General features: G+C 49.4%; 1 protein-coding gene and 1 long non-coding RNA gene across 7 annotated transcripts in view; both read left to right on the top strand.

Moving 5' to 3' along the window:
• The first annotated feature begins 4,770 nt into the window (after positions 1-4,770).
• LOC138812156 (uncharacterized) lies at positions 4,771-9,195 on the top strand. Its single transcript, XR_011367558.1, has 3 exons — positions 4,771-4,901; positions 8,055-8,274; positions 9,108-9,195. It is a non-coding gene; the product is annotated as an uncharacterized lncRNA (long non-coding RNA).
• Positions 9,196-18,027: 8,832 nt separating this feature from the next.
• Positions 18,028-24,680, top strand: part of LOC138812155 (rho guanine nucleotide exchange factor 26-like) — a 79,093-nt gene continuing 72,440 nt past the window's right edge. For 3 of the 6 annotated variants that reach the window (XR_011367557.1, XR_011367556.1, XM_070000084.1), the window contains exons 1-3: positions 18,029-19,434; positions 20,130-20,169; positions 23,298-23,446. Coding sequence is in view for 4 of the 6 variants with exons in the window: in XM_070000084.1 (XP_069856185.1) it covers positions 18,490-19,434; positions 20,130-20,169; positions 23,298-23,446 (1,134 nt within the window). In the remaining 2 variants the exon portion in view is untranslated. Of the gene's footprint in view, positions 19,435-20,129; positions 20,170-23,297; positions 23,447-24,680 lie in introns of all 6 variants that reach the window. The other 3 variants (XM_070000086.1, XM_070000087.1, XM_070000085.1) reach the window with 2 other exon arrangements.

The following is a 24,680-nucleotide window of genomic DNA, read 5'->3' as shown; positions in this document are numbered from 1 at the left end:
CAAAATAATAAACATCTTGGAAGCTGGCTCCTTCTCTAGTCTGTGTCTCCTTGAGATGCGTACCCATGCATGCGCTAACTGCCCATGTGTATTCAATTACACGAATATGGCTTGTGTATTTCCTTCTGTTAATTGCATCGACTCTAAACTTTATAAACTATTTCCTTCTCCACCCTGTTTGCCATATTCCCATAGTATTAGTTACACAACCTTGATCTAACATAACCAGAGCATGGAAATATTAAAAATTAGCTTTCAATGTTTTATGTAGGTAGCTTCATATTTCTCAACAAAAGAAACACACACAAAACTCATATTTTAAGTAAAGAAAGAAAAATTTTTTCTGATTCAACTACAAGAAGCATGTCGCCCTGTTTCAGCTGATTTCACTCTTTAGGGCTTAAACGATGTTTTTTTTTAAATTTTTAATAAAATAAAAAGAATCTTGCACATGCTATGCAAGCTCCCTACTTCTTGAATCCATGTTTTCCTTGACTCCTGTAATGAGTTTGCCATAGTTTCACCAGTCCTGTGTAGTTGAAAGTGTTAAATGTTTTATATATATATATAAAATCTCACCACCCTGGACATTTGAAACCAAAGTGTAGAATCTGCTCAAAGCTAGGAATGTAAACTTAGTCTCTCTTTTTTCACTGCTTTTCAGGTGAGGGTCCATCGCAATCCAAATCTCATCCCTGGGTGTCAGCTGCAAAGATTCTACCTACACCACACTGCAGGGCAGAAAGGAGCCTGGAAATCAAGACTCTTTGATTGTAAATAAGGAAACAGCCCTGGCTATTTCGCACTGAAATGAGTTGAACAATCACCCCAAGTTAATGGGTGCCACATGACCTCTCGTAGGAAAAGGACCAGGGCCTCCAGGATACAGTCATTAATCTATTACTGCCTACCGCCCAAGGTCTCTCCTGCCTCACCACAAGTCCTCCCCACACACCTAAGCCAGATGCTACACAGAGTCTGATATTTTTCTTCCATTGTCAAAACGCCCGCTCCAACAGACCAGCATACCCAGCCACGTGTATTCTGTCCTTGTTACGAAGGTTTTATTGACTCTACTGATAACGCCCAGGCCAGACTGGAGATGGGAGAAGTACTTAATTCTTAAAGCTTTTCTGGAAAATGACATTTAGTGGCTGCTTCCGAACTTCCATGTGAAGGGCTCAGAGTAGTTATTTACTTGGGAAATGAACAGTATGGGAGTTTTGGCAAAGCTCAATTTGCCCAGCACACCCTTGGCTTCTACCAAGATGTGACAGGAAATTTACTTAGGTGGTTTGGGACAGTGATCGAAACCAGGCCAAGATGCTTCCAGACACACAACGGATTCTGCGCTGGGATTTGCTCTGAAGAACTGTTTCAGAAATGTGTCTCACTTGCTCAAAAATCACTGTCCTCCAAACCCAGCCCTGGGGTCTTCCCAGTCCCTAAGGCAGGCAACAACTGGCACACAACCCCGGTGTGCTCCTGGCGACATTTTGCCCTTTCCATTGGCTCTAACCTGTCACTCAGCACGGTTTTGTGATGTCTGTGCCACTCTCAGGGCCACTGTGCCCACAGGGCCAACTTTGCTTTATACTCATCTCCACAGTTTCTCTTAATCTGCTGCCTGCCGTGGTTAAACCCAGCCTCACCTTGCACACCTCTGAGCACACTCCTGTGCAAAGCCTTCATGTGTTTCTTCATCCACTACAGCACAGCCGTCACAGTGCCTGCCACTCAATCATCTGGTCCCAGCTGAATTTCCTTTTGATTGCCTCTGGCATCTGCAGCTGCCCAGCACCATGTATAAGCTGTATGTCTGCCATCTTGGGTACATTAGTCATAGTACCCCCAACACTCCCCAAAGCGAAGCAGAAAAATTGGAGGACAAATAAGTATAGCAGCACCTCATTGTGTTTTTATGGAGATCAGGGGAATCAACACAGATGAAAGGGGAACGCTGTAAAATGCCAATTATCCATGGGTATATCTATTGTCTCTCAATTACTGGATACTACGTTTCTTTAGAACAGAATTTAGGTGCAATGCACTCTTCACTCACAGATACCTGTCACATAATATGTACTTGTTAAATGTGTGTTCAAAGAAGGGTGGATGAATATGTAATCTTCATGGTCAAATAAATTCACATCTGAATCAGAAGTGGATACCAAGTGAGAAGCAGTGTGCCGTTCTGTTAGGCTCCACGGATAACTGCACCTGTGGCCCCGGGGACCCCAGGAACAGAGCAGCCGTGGCCCTGGATCTCCAGCCTCCACTGGGAAATGGCCACTCCAAACGTTTCACCTGGGAGACAGGGTGTCTGCACTCACTTCTGAGCACCTGTCAAGGATGGGGTCCCCTCACCAGTACAACAAGACTGAGGTCCCTGCTCTGCTGCCAAAGACGACAGTGTGGTGGGGACCGTGGACATGATAAGTCATGGGTGTGTTCTGGGGCCAGGAGCTGTTTCGGGCAACTGGGGCTGGACCTCCAGTGCCACCAAAGCCATGTCACCCAGCCTGGCTCCTGTCTGCATGCACAGAATCCTGGAGAGACAACTTCGAGACCTCAGCAAGAAGGGAAAAGAGAACACAAGCAAGGGAACACAATAGAACGAATTGCCCAGTCAAACTGAGCCTAGGCATCTGACTCCAAAGTACGGGAAGAAACCCAGGGCTAGGAACCTGGGGAAGCAAAATCAGAACTCAGAACATGAATGCACTGAAGGGACGTATACACTACAGCTAGAAACAGAGTAGTGATCCAGAATAAACAGAAAAACACTGCTGTGAAAACAGCCATCATGCAAAATGACAGACAACGAGAAGAAAAATTAGCCGTATCATTAATAAAAATACAATCAATAAAATGAAAACTCAACAGATTGCCTGCTTATTCTTTATCCTGTTTACAGTAAAGATAAATAAATAAATAAGTAAAAGAAGCGCTTAAATAAAAACAGGATGGAAAAGCATTCACGCCATAGTCAGCATTAGAAGGAAGAATTTTTTTTTTTAGATGAAGAAATATTAGACTGAGAGCATGACAATCTTTATCATCACTCTGGCCATCAGCTACAAAAAAGTAAGACACCCCCCCACCCCCACCCCCGCTGAGAACATGGCCTGGAGAGAATAAAGAAGTGGGACCTGGTGGCTCATGCTTGTGAACCCAGATACTGAGGAGGCTGGGATCCAGAGGAAACAACCTGGGAAACCAGTTCTTAAGACTATCGCAACAGAAAAGGCTGGGTTCTGTGATACACAGCTGTTATCTTAGCTATTCAGGAAGGAAAAAAAAAACAGAGTCCTTTTCCAGGCCTGCCTGGACAAAAACTGAGATCCTATCTCAAAAATAACTAGAGCAAATAGGACTGGCGGTGTGATTCAAGTGCTGGAGTGACTGCCAGTGAAGAGGGAAGTCCTGACCTCAAACCTTGACACCAGCCAGGTTGTGGGGTGGGGATATCTATCCCAGTGCATTCTTGCTAAAGGGCATCAGAGATAAACAACAAAAGGTTTTTTTTTTTTAAATTTAATTTTATTTTATTTGTGAACATACTGTACAGAGGAGTTACAATTACATGGGCAGGATAATGCATACATTTCTTACCAAGCATTGCAGCCTCCTCCTGTGTTTACCCTTCACATCCCTTCCCAGCCTCCCCCCTCCCCCCCAATCCCAATCCTTCTCCTTCCCCCCCCTTCCCCCTCCCCCTCCCCCCCCCCCCCCCCGCACCGACGTTGTAAAGCTCGTTTTGGACATGACAACTTGTACTTCTCATTGTTGCAACAGGTCCACCTGTATCCTTAAACAACTGGTTTTTCCCCATCTCCTCCACAAGTTATACTGACATCAAATATAGTGAAAGCAGGGGTTATACTGTGGGGGAGGGACATACAAAGCAACAAAGAGATAATCTTATAAATGCGTAAACAACAAAAGGTTTTAAGAAAAATATAAAATATATAAAGATACATTACCTGCCAACAAAAAAAATCATTAGCTAGAAGCTAAAACCCATGAAGGTTTTAGTGATACAGAAGAACTGCAATTGGGCACATAGACAAGCTATTTTATTGCTTTTCCAAACATAGGAGAGAATGCCTTTAAGACAAACAAAATTTCAGAGTACCACCCAAAGACCTTCCTTAAAAGGATTCGCCATATATATACTTGTACTTATTTTCTGTTACTGTGTGACAAATTAGTTCAAACTTAAGGATGTACATGTGTGTGCATACCCACACACACGCGCATCCACATGTATGCACACACACATTCCTTATCTCTGTTCTCTGAGGAGACAACAGGGTGCCTACTGCACTGATCTCATCTTTGTTTTCAAATTCAATTCTCCACTGAAGAAAACAGAGACTTCTTGGGAAATGGCAGATTCCAGGGCTCAGACAAGAAAACATCTAAAGGACTCAAAAATGATAGAGTCAGGAGGACTCACTTGGAAATCAGCCTGCAGGGACCCTGTTAACCAAACAGGGGACTGTTGATCACCAAAGCAAATAATGATATGAACAGATGGCAGCTCACTGAACAAAGTACAGCCAGGAATCCAAAGCGATGCAGGCAAAAGAGCATAGGTGAGGAACAAGGCACCATTCCTCTTAAAGATGAAAGTCTAACTGAACTCCTAACAAAGTGTTTATGAAATGACAGAGAACAGCTAATGCCTTCAGAGGGAGGAGACCGGAGGGGACCACGTGAAGAAGACACAGTGTGAAAATCCCAGCCCCAGGGCATGCTGGGACACTGTGATCCGCAGGGCGGCTGTGGGAGACAGTCAGTCTGGGGCAGGCCCTGCAAGTCCACCGACAAACAAGATGCCACAAAGTAACCTCCTGGAAATCTCCAAAAGCACCAAGGCTGAAAAGCTGCTCTAAGTGAGTACTGACGCGATAAAGCTACTGAATGTGAGACTCAACTGTAGATTTGTTTTGCAAAGTAGGATGTGGAGTTGAATTGACAGAACTTGGATGAGATCCCAGGGTCAGGTGAGGGCTGTGGCAGTTGGGAAATGCACATACAATACTTACAGAGCAAAGGGCATCACAATTTCTTCTTAGATGGTCCAGAAATAACATAATAATTAGTTCCTTGTACTAGCAACTTTTCCACAAGTTTGATACTGTTTTACTTTTAATATACTTTATTTTAACCTTCTATGTGGGAAGTGTATTTCGAAATAGGATACAAAATACAAGTTCTAGAAGCCATAAGATCCAGGAACAAGGAATTTATAACCCAGAAAAGAAGTTTTTATATATGTATATGTATTCAGTAAGTCAATTAACCCCAAGGTCAACTTTGAATGAAGACTGCTACAGAGTATTTACAGCACCCTGTAGCACACCTATTGAGGGAAAATTAAGAGCCCCTTCAAAATAATTGCCCTCATTGGATCCACCGTATTTGCAATACTGGATCTATGAAACATTCGTTGTCCTTAAGTATAATCTCCTGATGACTGAACTGAAACATCAGCTTTAACAATGGCAGAAAAAATATATTTAAAAAGGATTTTATAAAACATGAAGGAAGCCAGGCACTGGTGGCTCACGCCTGTATTTCTAGCTATTCAGGAGGCTGAGATGGCAGGAAGGTCATGAGACTCTAATCTCCAGTTAACCACTCAAAAACCAGAAGTGGTGCTGGGCTTAAGTGGTAGAGTGCTCGCCTTGAACTGAAGAGCTCAGGGACAGTGCCCAGGCCCAGAGTTTAAGCCCCATGACCAACCAAAAAAAAGTGAAGGAAAATGGAACATCCAAGAACAAGAAGAAAGTTTGGGATTCATCCGCTACCCCTGGCTGCAGTAGAGCACTATTCCTCACAGTACCTCTCCTCCTACGGACCTCAAAGACCAAGGTCAACTTTTTAGGAAGTTCTCAATTCTCTGATAAAGCAATCTCAAACCAAATGATCACTAGAGGGCAGAGCTAGATTGTTCTCAGACACCAATAAAAGAAAATGAATTTTATGTCTAAAGGAAATTCATACCATTCCTGCTTCATAAATCCATTTTTGAATCATGTCTCATTGTCTGTTTTTATTTATTTTGTGTTTGTTTTGAATAAATGCTATTGTATCTGCACTGGGGAACCATTTCCTTCCTGGAGTCTCTCCATTTACTTTAACTTACAGCTTTTCACCCAGAATTTACGGAATTTAAAACAAAATCCGTACTAACTCAGATCACTTCCATGCTGCTCTCCATGCTGAGTGGTGGGGTTTTGGAATCTCAGTACTCAGTATTCTGTAGGATTTTCTGTTTCTAATTAGTTCTGTTCTGCTAATCAGAGGAACATGACACGTTTCTCCCACAGCTCCCACGGTGTTGGCCCCCTGCAGGGCGGGACACATGTAAAATGGCTCCAGTAGGACTGATGGCCAATGCCGCATTGGCCACTCACCCCACCCTCCACTCCACACCCACTCTCTTGTACACACCTGTCTCTGGCCCATAAACCAGAAAACATGTGCTGAACCTATAAGCAAGGGACAGACGTTTACCCAGAGCTCTTTGTGTGTGTGTGTGTGTGTGTGTGTGTGTGTGTGTGTGTGTGTGTGTGTGTGTGTGTGTGTGTGTGTGTGTGTGCGCGCGCACACCCACACACAACCCTACACATTCTAACACAGCCTTTTAATTTTTAATCCTCTGGCAGTGCTGGAATTTGAATTCAGCACACTAGGCAGGAATGCCACTTCCAAGCCCCTTCTCCAGTCCCTTTTCACTTTGGCCACTTTTGAGACAGAAGTTATTTCCTGCCACTGCGATCTGTCCACTCTAGGCCGTCTGCACCAGCTGGGGTAGTGGGTACACATCACCATGTCCAGCTTCTTCCCATTGGGATGGAGACTCTCCAACGCTTCTGGCTGGATGGCCTGGAAACACAGTCATCTAAATCTCACCTCCAGTTTTGCTTAGCATTGTGTACTGTGTGTGTGTGTGCCACAAGGCCCAGGTGTCGGTTAGGAAGATGTCTCACATATATTCCCAGCTGTCCTCCAACTGCAGTTCCAGTCTCAGCCCCCCGGGAAGCTGGGATTGCGGAATCATCCATTTTTACCTCAGTGAGGTAGTACTCTGTGCTCTAGGTCTCTTTTTCCTCCTCACCTCAGGGGGTGCTGATCTCTCTTCACACGCCAGCCGACAGAAAACTTAGGTCACCGGTCCTGGACGCTCTCTTGTTATTGCTGTGGGCAGCTGCTCCGCTGGGACCACCACTGGCCTCCCACGGGTGTCTGCTGTCTGCCTGCCGGACTCACAGCCCCGTCTGGCTCTAAACTCGGACTTGCCCACAGCAGACCAACCTGTCTCCAGCTCCCCTCCCTGCTGGGAGCAGCTTTGTGACTTTCTTGGTGACCCTCCTACTGTCCATTCCTTGGGCGTGGGGATGCGCCGTCACAGAGACCTACCCCGTGGCTAGGAGTTGTCGGATCTGGAAAAGGAGCAAGGGAAAGCAAAGAGAGCCAGGATGGAGACTTCGTTGGGTTTTGGCAACACAAACTTTCTCCCTCTTCTAGATTTAGAGCTGAAATTGCCAGAGGCCACTATTTCAAAAGCGCCTGGTGGAGGAGGAGGAGGCCCAAGCTGCGAAGTGTAGCCGAAAGATAGCAACAAAATCAGATTGCTGAGGGCTTTTTTGAACACCTGGACCCAACCGTGCCTGAAGCCAGTGTGTCCACTGCTATGTCTTTCCATGTCTCAGCCCAGTTCTCTTTCCCCTAAGCCTGGTGCTAGTGTTTAACACTGGCAACTCAAAGAAGGCTGACATGTCTCAAGTCTCAGTCGATAAAGTTTCCACCAACTCCCAGAGCAAAGCTCTAACTTCTTTACTGCCACCATTGACAACTGAGCATATAATGAAATACAGAATGAATTCGTCTGCTCTCTTAGATAAATGATCGTTGTAAATTCCTGTCACCCATTTTCTTAGTGATTCTAATTGTTCAGAGGGGTTTCCCTGTGGTATTTCACACATGCATGGACAGCACTACAGTCAGATTGATCCCTCCTTTACCCTATTATTCAACAGATGGGAAAATATCTTTCTATTGGCCTGCAGTGAAAGAAGTAACTGGTTCCGAGTGAGGACTGTGAATAATTCTGAATCCTGAACATGAGGACCACTGATGGATGAGAAAAGGAAGCTCAGAGAGGTTTATTGGGGGAAATGTTGTGACGTCTACCATACTTGGTTGTAATGACAGAACCAGCTGATGAAACTGACTGCCACACAGAAGAGCAGGATAAAGGTTAGTTTATATTAAACCAGTCTGGAAATTATTTGATTACATCACAGTATATATGAATAGCAGTCCAACCCTTTAAAACTGTCTTACAGCAGCATTTTAAATGAGTCTGATGTACTCCTTTGTGTCTGAAGTCACTTCTCCGCCTATCTAATCCTATGGTACAACATTTAGGTCACTTCCATCCTTCAACTATTTAGGACAGCAATGAGGATGGACATTTCTGCAGGAAAAGCTGCGTGAATCACACGCTGTAAACTTGGGAAAGTTTAAACCCATTTACACTTTCCTCCAGCAACTGCTCTAAGAACGGCATCATAAAAACTGGATGTTCTCTATCAGGAGTTTCCTAATCATTTAACATTCCATTTGTAGGGAGCACTGTGCTAGGACTGATGACAAATAACCATGCAGGCTTTGTGCAGACCTCTTCAACAATCCCCCTGTCTGGTCCCTAGCCTTTTCCCTGTGATTTTGCCCTTGACAGGGCTTTAAGCCTCTCTTTGGGACATTCTTGGTTTTCTCTTGTAAGTAACTATCCCTGCTAGCACTGGCCACTCTGTCCTGGGACTGGGGCTGGACACGGTCTGTCTTCCAGAAATCCCGGGGCTGAGCAGGGCCCCACTCTAGTTCCCCTGCACAACCGCTGCAGGCTGCAGCACAGCTGGCTGCTTGCAGAGTCATAGATACTGTTTCTAATTGTTCAATACCCTTTTCCACTCCCATTCTTCCTTTAAAAGCATCTGTCTGCTTTCTCACTCCTTTATTTTAGGGAACAAGTCTATGTGGTCCGATGGAGAGGCCTCTTTTGATTCATTCCTCCTTCTCCCTGATAGGTAAGAAAACACAAAGCTTCCATTCTAACTTCAGTCTAATACCATGCTGTTCTGGCCACCGATATCATCCGAGGATCTGACACAGGACCCAGGAAGGGTCCTAAAGCCAGGTATGCTGGCAGCCATGATGCCAGGTGAATGAAGGAGGGTGGGCTCCAGGAGAGGAGACTGAAGCAGCAAGAAAATAATCACAGCAAGCAGGGGAAGATCAAGAGACTAGAGGATACCACCAAGCCCTGTAGCCAGCCAGTGCCTGAAGCCAGAGCTGCCAGCGCTTCTGAGAAGCAATTGGTTCTTAGCTAGAGATAGTTGATTGATTTCCTGTTTCTAGTCACTAGAAGAGTCTTCATTGCAAAGTATCAACAATATATCTTGAAGTGGGGTTCACTTCTATGGTACAAGGAAAAGAATCAAGTTGTTATTAGAGTACCTCAATAATAGTGGTTGCAAGAGGAAAGTCAGTGTGAATAGCCCTTAGGAAGGTGTTGGTTTTTAAAGGGAGTATAATTTAAATAAACTCTACAGAGAGAGAGGGAAACTGGATATTGCCTCAGCTCTACCACCACACAGCCACAGGGCCTTGACCAAGTCATTTCTTCAGGGCTCTTTTGAAAAGAAGCGTCCCTGGTGGTTTCATTCCAGTGTCCCTTACAGCGTTGATGCCCCAGCTGGCAAGGTCCCTGCTGGCTGGTTGGCCTGTGCAGGAAATATGGTTTGTTCTCTGGTTGCTCAGGCCTGGATGGGGCTGCTGGGCTCAAAAGGGCCCAGGGCGATGGCAGCGGGGAGGGAGAGCACCACCGGTTGCACTCAGAGCTCTGTGCTTCCCTCCTCAGGGGAGGACAGGGTTCCAGCAGCTGGGTGCTGGCTGCAGAAGGCACCTGAGCTGCCCCACTGCCGGCTGCGAGAGTGAAGCTGGGCGTCTGGGTGTGAAGCTCATCTAGTGACCACTGAGCACACTTCCCTGCACCCATGCCTCCCTTCGGGAACACTCCTGGGGTGGAGGGGCCTGGGGCAGTGGGGGGGGGGACACAGATGGGGTTTGTTAGGACCAAGCAGTGTGGGTCTACAAAATACTTACTTTTTATTTTCATTTTTTGGCCAATGTTTAGAAAATTGGGAAAAAATTTGCATTAGAAAAATCTGGATTTCTGGCAGCTCTTGAATCAGAATTTCCCTCGGGCAAGGCTCGGTGCATGTTCCCACGGGGGAATTCTGCCGGATCCCTGAAGCAGCTGCAGAACACCCATGCCACCAGCCCCGGGAACCTGCCCACACACTGTGCCACCTTGCATCTGTGGACTTGTTAGTCTCCAACCAGGTCTTAGGCCTGGTGACGAACCTGCCCACCTACTGTGTGCACACTTGCTATGGCTATGATTGCTTACCCAGGACGGACTCTGGACACCACATGGCAAAAAAGAAAAAAGAAACGAAAAGCTGTAAATTATGGCTAAGAAGAGCAAGTGCTTAGTCAGAACAACTGAGAAGCTCCATCTGCAGCATTAATTCAATAACCTAGCACAGAAAACAACAGAAAATGGCATTCTGCTCAGCCTTTCCTCAGAGACTATAAAGCCAAGTTTCAATGGCCACGTTCTGATCCTGAGTTCAGCACGACAAGAAAAAATGCTCAATAGTCAAATAAAGGGAGGACAAGTCCAAAGGGAAGGTATTATTGTCAAGTATCATAAAAAAACAACAACATTCCAGGAAGGAAATTTATCCCAAGAAATGAAAGCAGTCTGAGCTTGAGCGGGAGCAGGTGAAGCTGCCAGGGCCCTGATGAGGCCTCTGAGGTCCCAGCCTGGCCACTGCCGGTGCCCCAGGCTCAGGACTGCTTGGTGACAGGTGGACGCAGCTGGCAGGCCTTCCAGCAACATGGCTAGGTGCAAGGCCACCACCTTAATGACGTGTCAGAGGGAGCTTTCTGCTCTGCTCCTTCCTCTTCAACAAAACAGCTCCTCCTGGCACACTAGGCCAGGCCTGGAGATCCTGTCTGAACTCCAGCCTCCTGAGGAGGAAGAGATTGGGAGGATTGTGGTTCTAGCCCAGCCAAGTCAAAACGTTAGGGAGACCCCCCCATCTTAACCAGCAAACCAGTACTGGCGCACGTGCCCGCTGGACAAGAGGATGATGCGCTGGGTAAATAGTGAGGAACTGTATCTGAACAATAACCTACATGCAGAAAAGGCTGGAGGCCTGGCTAGAGCAGTGGAGCTGGAACTCATGTCTGTCCCTTACACCCCAGTGTCAGCCAGATAAATACCTAAAAAATAAAATAGATGTTAATGTCATGCCACTTCTGCTTCCTCTCAGATTCCTGAGTAGTTCTCACTCCTTACCACAGACCATCTCCCTCGGAGGGGTTTCATACCTTTAACTTGCTCCTCACCAATCCTTCCCTTCCTTTCTTCCATACTTTCTCCCTCCATCCCTCCCTGGGTAGTATTTTGCTTCCTGGAGTAGCTGGCATGTACCTGCTGATGTGCCCAGCACTTCCCACTGAGATGAGACCTAGAAGCCCAATCTTCCCACTTTTAGTCTCCCATATAGCTGGGATGATAGATGTGAACCGCTGCACTCCATTCTTCTTTGAGATGAGGATCCTGTGAATTTTTTGCCTGGGCTTGCCTCAGGACTTTCCCAATCTCTGTGGCCCTAGTAGATAGAATTACAATTGTGATCCAATAGTTCCTAGCCTGACCCCTATTTGGTGCGCCTCCATTCAGCTTTCCCAGGAACCATCCTGGGAATGGGGCCATCTGTTCTGTGAGTCCCTGTGCTGCTCACACTCATGGCTGCATGCTCAGGTTCTAATCGTCAGGGTTCTGAGAAAGGTGTGCTAAGTGCTCAAGGTCAGGGGCCTTGAAGGGATCCCATTAATATATGTGACCCATATTTTACTAGCCCTCATCTGCTCTGCCCTCCAAAAGTTTCTCCAAAACAGAGGGGCCATGTTTAATGAGCAGAAACACAACATACCCAACTGAATTGGAGGGCTGTATTTCCAGTGTGGCACATCTGATGTCCTGTACTCTTCCTGTCTGTCTGTATCTGCGAAGCCTACTCCACAATCAATTGAGCAGTTGAATTAAACAGTCCTCCTGATCAGCATGGCGTTGTCCTGAAAACAAAGTTCTAATCCTCCCATTCCACAACCGGGCTTTGTGAGTTCTGGGAAGAACAGAACACATTTCAAAGTGGTTGCTAGGTGGTAGATCTCCAGTCAGGGAAAAATGTTTCCTCCTCTGTTAATGCTGCAGGACCTGAGCAGTGTGGTAGTGACCCCGGTGTACACAGTTTAGAGAGACTGACTGTTAACATGCTTTCATTCTTCCAATCTAAAGTCTATGGCAAACCTGAGTTCAAATAACAAGTCTGAAAAGCTTTATCTTGAGAGCCAAATGCCAGAATACCTAGGTAAACACACAACCAAATAACCCAGGGGCTTAGTTTATTTCAGCTATTTTTTTTTTCTGCTAGAGTTCTGAGTTAGGTAAGACTGGATTTCTTCCAAAGAAATCTGGGCAAGAGAAAACTTGAAAGGCCTGGTCTGTCTTAAGTATTCCCACGTGATTCCTGATACAATTTTACCTGGAAAACGGAATGCACACACCAGAATTTGTTTTATCTTGAGTTCTTTTGCAAATTCCAAAACCTTCACCCTGAAGGAACAGCAAGAAAATAATCTTTCTTTGGGGCCTCTTTGTTCATGTTACTTACCTGGTTTCATGAAACAGGAGTTGTGATTCTGTACACACACACACACACACACACACACACACACACACACACACACACACACACACACACACACACACACACACACACACACACACACACACACACACACACACACACACACACACACACACACACACACACACACACCTGGCTGTTTTGCTCAGCCAGAGAAAGCAGGGGGAAAAGCACTGAGGAGTAACTGCCCAAAGAAGGGAGATGTAAGCAACAGCGCCTGTGAGCTAACTTCCAGAGAGGAGCAGGCCAGCTCAGAAGATGTCTCTGCAGCAGTTTACCATTGACTGGCCGTTGTTAATGCAGATAGAACCCAGTGAAACTCTGTTTGCTCCTGTCTTCAATGTGTTGGGTTTTGCCTTTTTAATTTATTTTTTATACTGGTCCTCGGGCTTGAATTCAGAGCCTAGGAGCTGTCCCTGAGCTTTTGTACTCAAGGTTAGCGCTCTACCACTTGAGCCACATCTCCACTTTCGGCTTCTTTGGTAGTTAGAGATGGCCAGGCTGGCTTTGAACTGCAATCCTCATCTCTCAGCCTCCTCAGTAGCTAGGGCTACAGGCATGAGCCACTGATGCCTGGGTTTGACTGTTTTTGATGAACAAAAACAGCAGTTTCACAGTTTCTTAGTAGTGTTTATGGTCCAGTCCATGGGGATACCTAAGCTTATCTGCATAACACAATAAACTTAATGGCTGGGTTCAAGAAGAACCTAGGAAGGAAGCAGAGACTTCAAGAGGAGCAAGGAGGGAAGCAGGGACTGAGTGTAAGAGAGAATTTTAAAATGTTGTTCTGCCTCTTTTTACCAAAAGCATTCATCAAAAAAATTACAGCAAACAATACAAAAACCAAAACCACCAGGAAATGACTATTGAAAGAACTGAGGATTCTATTCCAGCCATACCATGAGCTCAGAGGAGAGACAAATGAAAAAAGTTACTGCTCAGAGGAAGCCATGTAATTCAAAGAACTCCCAGAGCAGCCCTGCAAAGTTTTCTCTCCACTAACATTGTGGTTTATCTGGAAACATAACCACTCCAAATAATGATAGTCTTTGGAGGTTCACCACATCAAATCTGAACGATTCTCCCTGATCCTGGGCTAGCCAACAGCGTGCTGCTCTGGGCAGAGGTGACCAGACAGAACAAACCATTCCTTACAGCAGGTTTTAAGATCTCCCTTAGGTTCCCACCAAGAGTTCTCTTGGCCATTTTCCATGAATTCTGACCCTTTTCTCATTATAATCATTTTTTTCTTACCCTGGAGTTAGAAATGACAGGATTTTATTATATTCGCTATTCCAAGCAAGGGGAACATTAACTGAAAACTGAGTTTTCTGCAGTTACCTGGCCAGGTCTTTTCCAGGCCGATTCCATTCCTAATTTCTGTGTTTTGCTTTCTGAGCCACGAGGCCAACCACATCTAAATTGGTCTAATCTGTACCAGTGCTCCCCAGCTGTGTTGGCAAGGAGGCACGACTTTTGTGGTTGAGGAATCCGTGGTCCTGGGGGGTCACATGACTTGTCCTCATTTCCACAGCTGGAAAGTGGTAAACTCAAACTGAAACCCACTTCCAGACTTCCTGACAAACATCTCCAGTACTGAAACTAAAACTGCTTATTTCTCCCCCGCATTCTAGCTTCTGCCCTATTTTCTCCTTTTTTTCATTGCCGTAGATGCTGCTCTGCTCTCTGGGTGTGTTTTCCATGTGCCCTGCAAGGTGGAGTCCACGTCCATCAAGTGTGAAGGTGTCCCTGCAAAGAGATTAGCTGGCTATTGCCATTCACATTAAATTCAGCTCAATGTTGGGCTTCCCACCCCAGATATGGATGAACTGAGCGGTGTTGCTAACAACAGACACTGCTCCAGGCTGGTCTTTCTTGGAGGACCACAGCAAGCCTCAGCATTCTTCACCACTGTACTGGGAGCTAGCCCTGGGCCTGCAGCCAGCAAGCAGTTGAGTGAGTTGAGGCACTAACAGGATTCTTCATGTACCTTGTCCTTCCTTTGGCTTTTAGGGTCCTCTTCCTTCTTGGAAGACCTTTCTTGCTCTTCCTGTTGATAATTCTGATTGTTACCCTATAGTGATCAACCTATTATAAAAGAGTTGTGAGAAATAGAGAAAGGAGCCAGTCCGACTGCTGATGCTTACATTTTCAAATATCATAATGAAAAATGGACTCACCATTGCAACATGGTGTAGTAGCACTGACACAGGCTCTCTGTGCTTTCCTGGCCTCCCCTGTGAAATGAAGAGAGTTCTTACCTCATAAGTGATGCGGCCTGGATGAGTTAAAAAATCTCAAATTCTAAAAAATGTTTTTTAAAATACTGTACAGTGTATGTCATTATTGCGTTGTTGAAAGTCTCCTTTTATGAACTTCTTTTTGTGCAATGAGAGCTAGTCAATTCCAAAAATCCCCAGGGAGCTTTCTAGATTCTTCTTTGCCATTTTGACCTATGACTCCAAAGTCTCAGGCATCAGGGACACAATCTGATCCAGAACGTTGGACATTTGAGGACCAGAGGATTGTGGACTCAGGTGGTAGCCTCCACTGCCTCGACCAGGAAAGGCCGCAGCTCGCTGTGGGCCCAGGCAAGGCCCTGACCAGGCTAGGCCGTGGCTTGCTGGCCACCCCAGAGGACCCAGATGCTCCTGCTGAAAAAATGCCAAAGCAGCCACAGACCCATGAGAAACAAAATTAATAAAAGTTGTATTTTATGTCACTGTCTGGCAACTTGTTTCACAGTTAAACAAAACTAAAAGATCACTTTCGCTTTGGTGTCCACAGGTAGAAATGGTAAAGCTGGTAAATGGTAGAAATCTGGTCAATATTGAAAATCTAAGCTCTAAGTACATATACATATTATTTTCATGATAGCAAATAACTAGAAAACGCAAAGCACATTAGTATAATGTGTTCAGAGGCAAGTCTTTCACTGGTTGGCATTTTTTGGAAGTTATACACAAATAACTACATATTAATTATTGTGACTTTTTTTTGGGGGGTGGGGGGCTTGTACCCTGGGCCTGAGCACTATCCTTGAGTTGTTTTTGCTGAAGGCTAGTTCTCTACCACTTGAGCTGTGGGTTCACTTCCAGCTTATTTGGTAGTTTAGTGGAGAAAAGGGTCTCACAGACTTTCTTGCCCTGGCTGGCTTTGAACCTTGATCCTCAGATCTCAGTCTGTTGAGAAGCTAGGATTACAGGTATGAGTCACCAGCCCCAGGCTGAGTGCCACTATTTTTGATGGTTGTGTGGCTCATTAACTAATTTCCTACCATAAACAGCCAGTTTTTAAGTTTTTAAGTAAGGCAGGTGCTCTGCCACTTGAGTTATACCCCCTGCCCTTTTTGTTTGTTTTGATTGCTTAGGCTGAATATATTTTTAGTATCAGTGTATTTCTGTAAGGGAGATTGGTATCCTCTCTTAAATGCTGCTTCTCAGGCTGTTCATATTTCCTTTCTTTTTCCTGATTATTTTCCTATTAACATTGTTATCCTAATATACATTTAAATAATCTTAAATTTCCATTTAATATTCCTAAAGTTTTGCGGATTTATGTGTTTTTCACTAATGCAGAAGGACTGTGCTTTTTAAATGATCACTTGGCCCATGTTTCCTCTTATTTCTGAGAGCAGGGTCATTGGGGAACAAAGGCAGTGCCAGTTGCTGTCCTGTCCGGGTAACACTAGACCCGTGGTTGGGTGCAGCACACCACCTTCTCACACACTCATCTCATGCAGCTCCTACATGTTCTGAAGGTAGGCTGCTGGGGAAAGCCGGTTCCTGGCTGTTCCTGTGGACAGGCGTGGGTGTGACTGGGCGTGGGGTGTGACGAACGCCTCCAGCCAGGTACCTGTGGATGGACATGGACGCGTGGCTGGCTTTCCCTGCACCCGCCAGGGTCCCGCACGCACAGGGAGGGCTGATCTTGACGCCAGGCTCACCAGGGAAGCGCTGACCCGGGCGCTCCCGGGCCGCGGTTCTTCGCCCTAGGCCTCCTGGGAAGTGGGACCAAGGAGCCAGAGCCACGGCTCAGGTCCGGGCCAGCCCGCCAGAGGCCCAGCCTCTCCTCCAGCGGACCATCAGGAGCCGGAGGGCACCGCGGGGCGCTAGGCCCAGGACACTCACAGGCACGCGCAGGCAACATATGCACATGCACGTGCGCACACAGGGGCGCGCGGAGAGGGAGGGCAGGACGGAGAGAGGCCCGAGAGGCCCCACTTGGGCCTCTCACCAGACCTGGCTGCATCCCTGCGGATGGTGGAGGGTGGCGGGCAGTGGTCAGGGCTCCGGGCCGGGGACCCCCCGCTGTAAGCGGGGAGGGAGGCCGGAGGGGGGGGGAGGATGGGGCCTGGGCGGGGGAGGACGGGGCCTGGACGGGGAGGATGGGGCCTGGATGCGGGGGGGGGGAAGGACGGGGCGGGGGAGGACGGAGCCTGGACAGGGGAGGACAGGGTGCGGAGGACGGGGCGGGGGCCCAGCTCCTCAGGCCACGCTGCTTCCCGGTGCAGCCTGCTGTAGTCACCGCGGGAACCGCGAGACCGCCCGCCCCACGCACCGCGGGGACTGCGGGACGCACTCACATGGCGTTGTGGAGGTCTGCGGGCTCCGGGTCACGTGGGGTCACGAGCCCTCGCTCCTTCCCACGCAGTGTCTTGATCACGACCCCACCTCCTCCACCTGTCCCCGTTAGGCCACCAGCTCGGGGTCTGGTTCTCGAACCATCAGGAACTTGCCCGGTCCGCCTGGCTCCGGGACACGCGTGGAGGGAAGGGGCCAAGACGAGGGGAGGGAACGGCGCGGCTCCCGCGGAGGGGCGGGGCCGAGACGAGGGGCGGGGACTTGAAAGGGGCGGGGTCCTGTATCTGGAGGCGGGGACTATAGGGGGCGTGGCCGGGCGTGGATTATTCTAGGGGCGGGAACCGCGCGGCTCACGGTGGGGAGCGGGGTCTGGTCTACACGCTGGAACCACACGGCTCCTGGGAGGGACCGGGCCGGGACAGGGGCGGGACCTGGCCTAGAGGCGGGAACCACGCGGCTCCTGGGAGGGGCGGGGCTGGGACAGGGGCGGGACTGGGCGGGGCGGGGCCGGGACAGGGGCAGGGCCTGGCCCAGGGGCGGTGCTGCCCGCGGGGCGGGGCCGGCGCCGCGGGCGGCGGCAGCGAAACGCTGTGGACTGCGCGGCTCCACGATCCCGACCGCAGCCAGCCACCGGCGGCAGGCCGTGCTCCTCGGCCGGGTCTGCGCGCCCTAAGGGGTAACGCGGACAGCTGGGGCGCCGCCGGCGGGATGGCAGCGGAGGGGAGCGTCCTGCGGCCGACTTGTTGAGGAAGCTGGACTCGTCCGGAGTTCCGGGCGGGTCTGTTACTGGGCGAGCGGCGCGGGTGGTCGCCGGGTGCGGCGGGGCGCGGTGGGGTCGGGTCGGCCCGCCCCGGCGGCGCCCGCCTTCCTCCGGGCCGCGCGGTGTAAACCGCGCAGTGAGCGGTCGTGTCCCCGCCGCGGCTCGGCGACCCGGCTCGGAGCCGGGGCCCGGGACCGGAGTCGGGGGCGCGGAGTTCCGGGACGGCCCACCTTCCGGGCGACACCGGGCTTCGGTGCCCGGCTGACCCCGAGGCCGCGCCATGGACGGCGAGAGCCAAGTGGAGGCGCGGGGCCCCAACGCGGCGCCGCTGTGGCGGAGGCGGGCGACCCCCGGGCCGCAGCCGCCGAGCTGGAACCGGCCGCGGCCGCGGTCCTACCAGAGCGCCGGCGGGCTGCTGGTCACCGACTTCCCGCTGGAGGAGCTGGGGGCGCTGCCCCGGGGCGGCGGGGCGGACGGCGGGGCGGACCGCCAGCAGGGGCACGGGAGCCCCCCGCTGCCCAGCGCCCCTCGCGGCTCCCCGGAGCCCCGCGCCCCCTCCCCCCGGCCCCGCCGGCCCCGGGCCTCCCGCGCAAGCCCGCCCGCGAACGGCGCCGTGAGCCCGCCGCCGCCGCCGCGGACTCCCGGGGAAGACCCCGCCGGGGCGCCGGCCGCCGGCCTCGCCGTGCCGCCCGGTGGTGCGGGGACGCAGGACCCGGGTCGGGGGCCCCGCAGCCCCGGCCACACCCCCCCGCGGAGGTGCCGGGACGCTGACTCGCCGTCCGCGGACTCGCCGTCGGGGTCGCCCGCCCCGGATCCGGACCCGGACCCGGACCCGCCCCGCGAGCCGCCCGCGGCAGTGCTGAGCACGCACAGCCCGGCCGCCCTCAAGCTGGGCCGGCGGCAGATCATCCCCAGGGCGCTGGCCTCGGAGAGCCGGGGCGGCCCGGGCGCCGAGCCCCACCGGAGGGCGCTCAAGGTGCGCAGCCTGGCGGAGGCACCCGGGGCCGGAGCCGCGGACGTGGATGCGGACGTCGCGGAGCGCGAGGCGGACAGCCCGGGGACCCTGCGCCGGGGCCTGCGCTCCACCTCCTACCGCAGGGCCGTGGTCAGTGGCCTGGACTTGGACAACCCCACCAGCTCCAAGAAGAAGAACCGGCTGTCCCAGCCCCTGCTGAAGGCTGTGGCGGAGGACCGGGACAAGTTCTCCAGCCTGGGCCGGGTCAAGGTGAGGTGGGTGGGCGCGCGCGGCGGGGCCCCCGGGTAAGGGGTTAATGCAACTTCATGGAAAGAAGGGAAGCGTCCTTGTCTAACTTCTGAACTAAGGTCTGGGGACCAGAGCTTTCCAGCACGTGTAAGAATCGGCTGCAGACCCATTCAGAGAGCCAAAGGGGTGGCCCGCCCCCGCACCCCGCGGCGGGGGGTGGGGGTGTGTGGCACAGGTCAGCGTTGGCCCCCGTGTCAGCCTGCTCGGTCACTTCTGCTATGCTCCTGGTTTCCTGACCAGTTTTAAAACCAGTCACAGAAGATCTGGGATACTGTCATTTTCGGTGCTTTTGTCACCATGGCCTTTGGTTCAGCACCCCCCCCCTCCCTCCCGCTTTCTGCCCATTAATCCTTGGGTGTGTTTAACAAACGACTAGCTCAGAACTTCAGATCAGGGTACAGAGTATTACTGCCTGCTGTAGCCCAGGAGTTGCACTCACTTCTGTGCCCCAGATGAGGACCTGCAGGTGGGGAGGGGCACGGGCCTCTGCTGTCTTCCTCAGGGGACCACAGCCCTGCCGCCTTGCTGAGTGCAACCACAAAGAAGTTACTTTACTTGTGATAGCTCTGTTTTATGTGGACTCAATCATACAGTTTGCTTTGCTTTCTTCTTTCTTTCTCTTTTCTTTTTTTTCCCCTGCTTTTCTTGTCTCTTAGAAAAAAATGCTGAAAGGACAAGGAACGTTTGATGGAGAAGGTAAGCATTTATTTTTCCAGACTTTTACTGTGGCTTCAATGTGGAATATAAATTATTCGTAGAAATCCAACTGCAGAAAAAAAAAACCCACAGGTGATGAATGATATGCCTAAGCTCTTCCCACATTATATACTACAAAGCTGTGCAAGGAGGCTGATTCTTTTTCTACTAATTGCCAACAACATATGAAACATTGGCATTTTTGTATGTTGGTAACTCTTCCAGATAATTTCCATCCCATTTCCTTCAAAACATCAGAAAAAGTAAGAGCAAGTTGCACCTTTTTTTGTTAAAAACTTTGTAGTTGGCATTTGGATCTCATGGCCTGTTTCCTTGAGTCTCATTTCCTTTGATTTGATATTCTCTTCCCCGTATTTCCAGGTTTTATTTTCATTGCTGACTTCCCGTTTCCTTACCAAGTTTCAGCTTTGGAGAAATAGAGTTCTCTTGGCTGACAAACACATCTTCTGAAGGATTTGTTACCTCTGTAGTATTTCTATGAAGGCTTTTGAAAACAAAGGCAGCTTCCACCAGGTGTCAGAACCCTAATCAGATTAGTGGGCATTCTGTAAATAGACGGGTGAAGTGTCCACTGAAGGACTGGAAGAGCCTGTCAGCTGCCCCCTGCTGGGGCTAGAGAGCCCCCGGTTAAGGATTGTAATTACTTTCTGTCATGCTTTGAAATGCTCATGTTTTAAAAGCTTGAAAGAAAGATGGAAACCATACCCTTGGACCAGTAATGCTAATGTGAGACCCCAGAATTACAAACTGTGTAACCTGGATGCTGGCAAGCACAATTCCCTAAATAACTTCTGTGAAGATGGCTTTGTCACTGGAGCATGTAAAGATGACTGGTTTATAAAATTCACTCATTACACCTGTCTTACGACCAACAGTTGCTATGTAGAGAGATCTAGACTAGTATTTTAGCTAGCTGAGGCAAACTCATGGCCCAGATCTTATCATGGAGGGAACTGGAACACAGGGTAATACAAAGAATGTCAAGAACCCAGACAGTTCTTTCTCACATACATGTCTGCAGAGAATACAGGATGCTTAGCAGCTCAGGAAGCAGCATGGGCAGGGCAGCAGTGAGGACCTGTGCCTGTCCCTGTCTGAAGGACGGGTCACCCACCTGCTTCTGTTTGTCAGAGGACTGGCACCGAGCAAAGACCTTCCAAGACTGGAGGGAAACTCCAGCCTGCAAATCTGGTTTTCATATGCAGAACAGTTGGAGAACAACGCAGCCTTGCATGGCCTCTGGCATGGCTTTAGAAAACCATGTGGTTTAGAAAACCAATTGGTGATAGAGGCAGATTGTAAACTCTCCAAATCCCAAATCCATTACCTTCCCCAGTCAACCTGAATCCCCACTCTCTTCTGACTGTCTCCTACCTGAGGAACCATTCTTACCACCTCCCTCCTCTAGCTCCCCCTCCCTCCTCTAGCTCCCCTTGGTCCCCCGCCCCTTCCCCCCACCCCCCAGCATCTCAGGAGTTCTTTTTTTTTTTTTTTTTTTTGGTCGGTCGTGGGGCTTGAACTCTGGGCCTGGGCGCTGTCCCTCAGCTCTTCAGCTCAAGGCGAGCGCTCTACCACTTGAGCTACAGCGCCACTTCTGGTTTTCTGGTGGTTTATTGGAGATAGGAGTCTCACGGTTTCTCCTACAGCACCACTTCTGGTTTTCTGGTGGTTTATTGGAGATAGGAGTCTCACGGTTTCTCCTGCTGGGGCTGGCTTTGAACCGCGATCCTCAGATCTCAGCCTCCTGAGTAGCTAGGATTACAGGCGTGAGCCACCAGCGCCCGGCTTTCAGGAGTTCTTTCCAAGTAACAGGTCAAGTTTTCATTAGGCATCTAAATGCACCCTAATTACTCCCTTAAGTAGTTAGTATTTTACTCTCCAGTCTAAGCAGATCTTTTCTTCCAGTGGACTCAGTTGTCAGGGCAAGATAACAATCCTTACACTGTGAACAAGCTCAGTCTTTTTGTCCCATTCTTCCTCATGGCCAGAAAAAGCCTTGTTGGATGTGGACTGGCTCATCTCCCTAAACCTGCCTTGCACTGTTTAGCCTCAGACTGCTGAGCTGCAGCCCCACCAACCTTACTTCTTTAGAGCTTGCTCTGGCCTCTCAGTTTGTATACTTGCTTTTCCTTTTCTGCATCTCTGCTGCTGACAGACATTTTCATCTGGGGTTTTCTTCTTTGACCCCTCTCTAACCCCCAGCTAGGTTATACTGACAGTCTGATCTCAGGGCTTATGTTTATAAATCCTCCTCCCCTGTGTAGGTGTGTATTTATGTCAGGCTGCTGTGGCCTCCAATAGCTTATTCTCACACTTAGAGTAAAAATCAAAGCTCTTTCCAAGGCACGATCTACCCTTTCCTCCTCTCTCACTCCCCTCCATCCTGTCCATCCCCTCCCTCATGACACGCTAGCCTCTCCAGCCTCCCTGCTCTTCTGTACGTACAGCCTACCAAGCAGATCCTGCCATAGCCTTCAAGCCTGTCATTGGCTCCTGGGAGCTGCTTGTTCCCTGGATTTGCCTGGCTCCCACTCCTCTGTGTCATGTCATAAATGTCCACTGCCTTAGGCTGTCTGAACGATGCTCCTTACCATCTGCATGTCCTCAGACCTCTCCACCCCACCATGACAGATAGATCCACGCCTAAAACACCACCAAAGTTTGCCACATGAAGACTGAGATTTTTTTTTAAGATTTTTGTTCCTCATGCTCCCAGTGTGCAGCAGTGGCTGGCATGCAGAGTCATTCTCTAATGTCAGCAGATGAATTTGACGGTTTTCTTCACTGCAATCCCAGCTCCTGAGGGCCTGGGAGGTGTCTTGCTCTCCTTTCTGACTTGGTAGCCATGCTGCTGGACAGATAAGAAGTGGTGGATGGGAGGAACTGGGGCCATGTTCTCTGGACAGCTTGACCAAGGAGGTCAGAGGCCCTGGGGGCAGGGTACAGACACAGGGGCTTCTCAACTGGAACATCTTATGTCATTCTTCAGTGATAGAATATCTTTGACTCTTCTTCCGTCACTCATTAAAGCAGAGGCCAACATGTGAACAGGAAGGTTTAGAACAAGTGAGCTAATGCTTGGGAGTCATTGATGCCTTGTTTTCTAGCAGAAAATGCAGTCCTGTATCAAAACTACAAAGAAAAGGCTCTTGACATTGACTCTGATGAAGAGTCCGAGCCCAGAGAACAGAAGTCAGAAGGGAAAATCGTGATCCACCACAAGCCCCTGAGGTCCACCTGGAGCCAGCTCTCTGCGGTGAGTGAGGGCTTCCTTAGGTGTGGGTATTTTGTTGAAGGTCATTCATGGATCTCTATATCTGATTTTCTTCCTCTCTACCTCTCTTGTGTCTGTCTGTTTCTCTCTCTCTCCATCTCCCTCTCCTTTTCCCTCCCCCCCACCTCTATCTCTGTCTCTTTCATGCTGGTCTTGAGACTTGAACTCAGGGCCTGAGCACTGTCTCTGAGCTTTTGTGCTCAAGGCTAGCACTCTACCACTTGAGCCACAGCTCCACTTACAGATTTTTGGTAGTTAATTGGAAAGGCTCGTGGATTTTACTGCCTGGACTGGCTTTGAATTGTGATCCTCAGATCTCAGCCTGCTGAGTAGCTAGGATTATAGGCATGAGCCTCCATGCTTGGATTCCCTGATTTTTTTTTAATCTGTGGGAGCAAAAGACCACATTGTGGGAATTAGGCATAAATGTGGCCTATTGATCCTGTAACCCTAAGGAGAAAGCCTCTTTAGGTTGCAGGGTTTCTCAAAACTCTGCAGACACTAATATGACCACAAACTCTGACACTAATGCCAAAGGGTAGGTTTGACAAAATGACTTGTCTTAAGACTGATAGGCTGTGGGTTCAGGAAAGTCTCCTTGTTCAGCACCTGTTCCTGCTTCTTTTGAGTTCAGTGTATGATATAAGGGTGACACATTCTGAGCCTTATCACAGTTGCTCTGTCTACACACAAGGAGTGCAGTACAGTTCTTCCTAAGATTCCTTGGATGTGGATATTTTCTTGAAGTCAGTTTATGAACATCCAGTCTCTGGGCATCTTGTGTGTATATCTGACTTGTATTCCATTCTATTTTTTTTTTCTTTTGGGTCCAGTTGTGGGGCCTGAACTCTGGGCCTGGGCGCTGTCCCTTAGCTCTTCAGCTCAAGGCTAGCGCTCTACCACTTGAGCCACAGGGCCACTTCTGGCTTTTTTCTTTTTGCTTATGTGGTGCTGAGGAATCGAACCCAGGGCCTCAGGCATGCAAGGCAAGCGCTCTACCACTGAGCCACCTTCCCAGCCCTTGTATTCCATTCTAAAGCCATACAAAACGTCACAGTGTGGTGCTGAATTTACTTCATAGTTTGGGCCTGGCCTTTATGGGTGTCTCATGCCTTAGCAAGCTGGAAGGCATTCTCATGGCTGGCTTGGGTAGGGGTCACATTGCATCCAAAACAAGCCAGGACACCTTCAGTAGTCCTGAGGCAAAGTCAGAGCA

The sequence above is a fragment of the Dipodomys merriami genome, unplaced genomic scaffold, assembly GCF_024711535.1.
Source record: "Dipodomys merriami isolate MVZ:Mamm:240054 unplaced genomic scaffold, mDipMer1.0.p SCAF_56, whole genome shotgun sequence".
Lineage (NCBI taxonomy): Eukaryota > Metazoa > Chordata > Mammalia > Rodentia > Heteromyidae > Dipodomys > Dipodomys merriami.
This window is presented reverse-complemented; position numbering and strand designations above follow the sequence as displayed.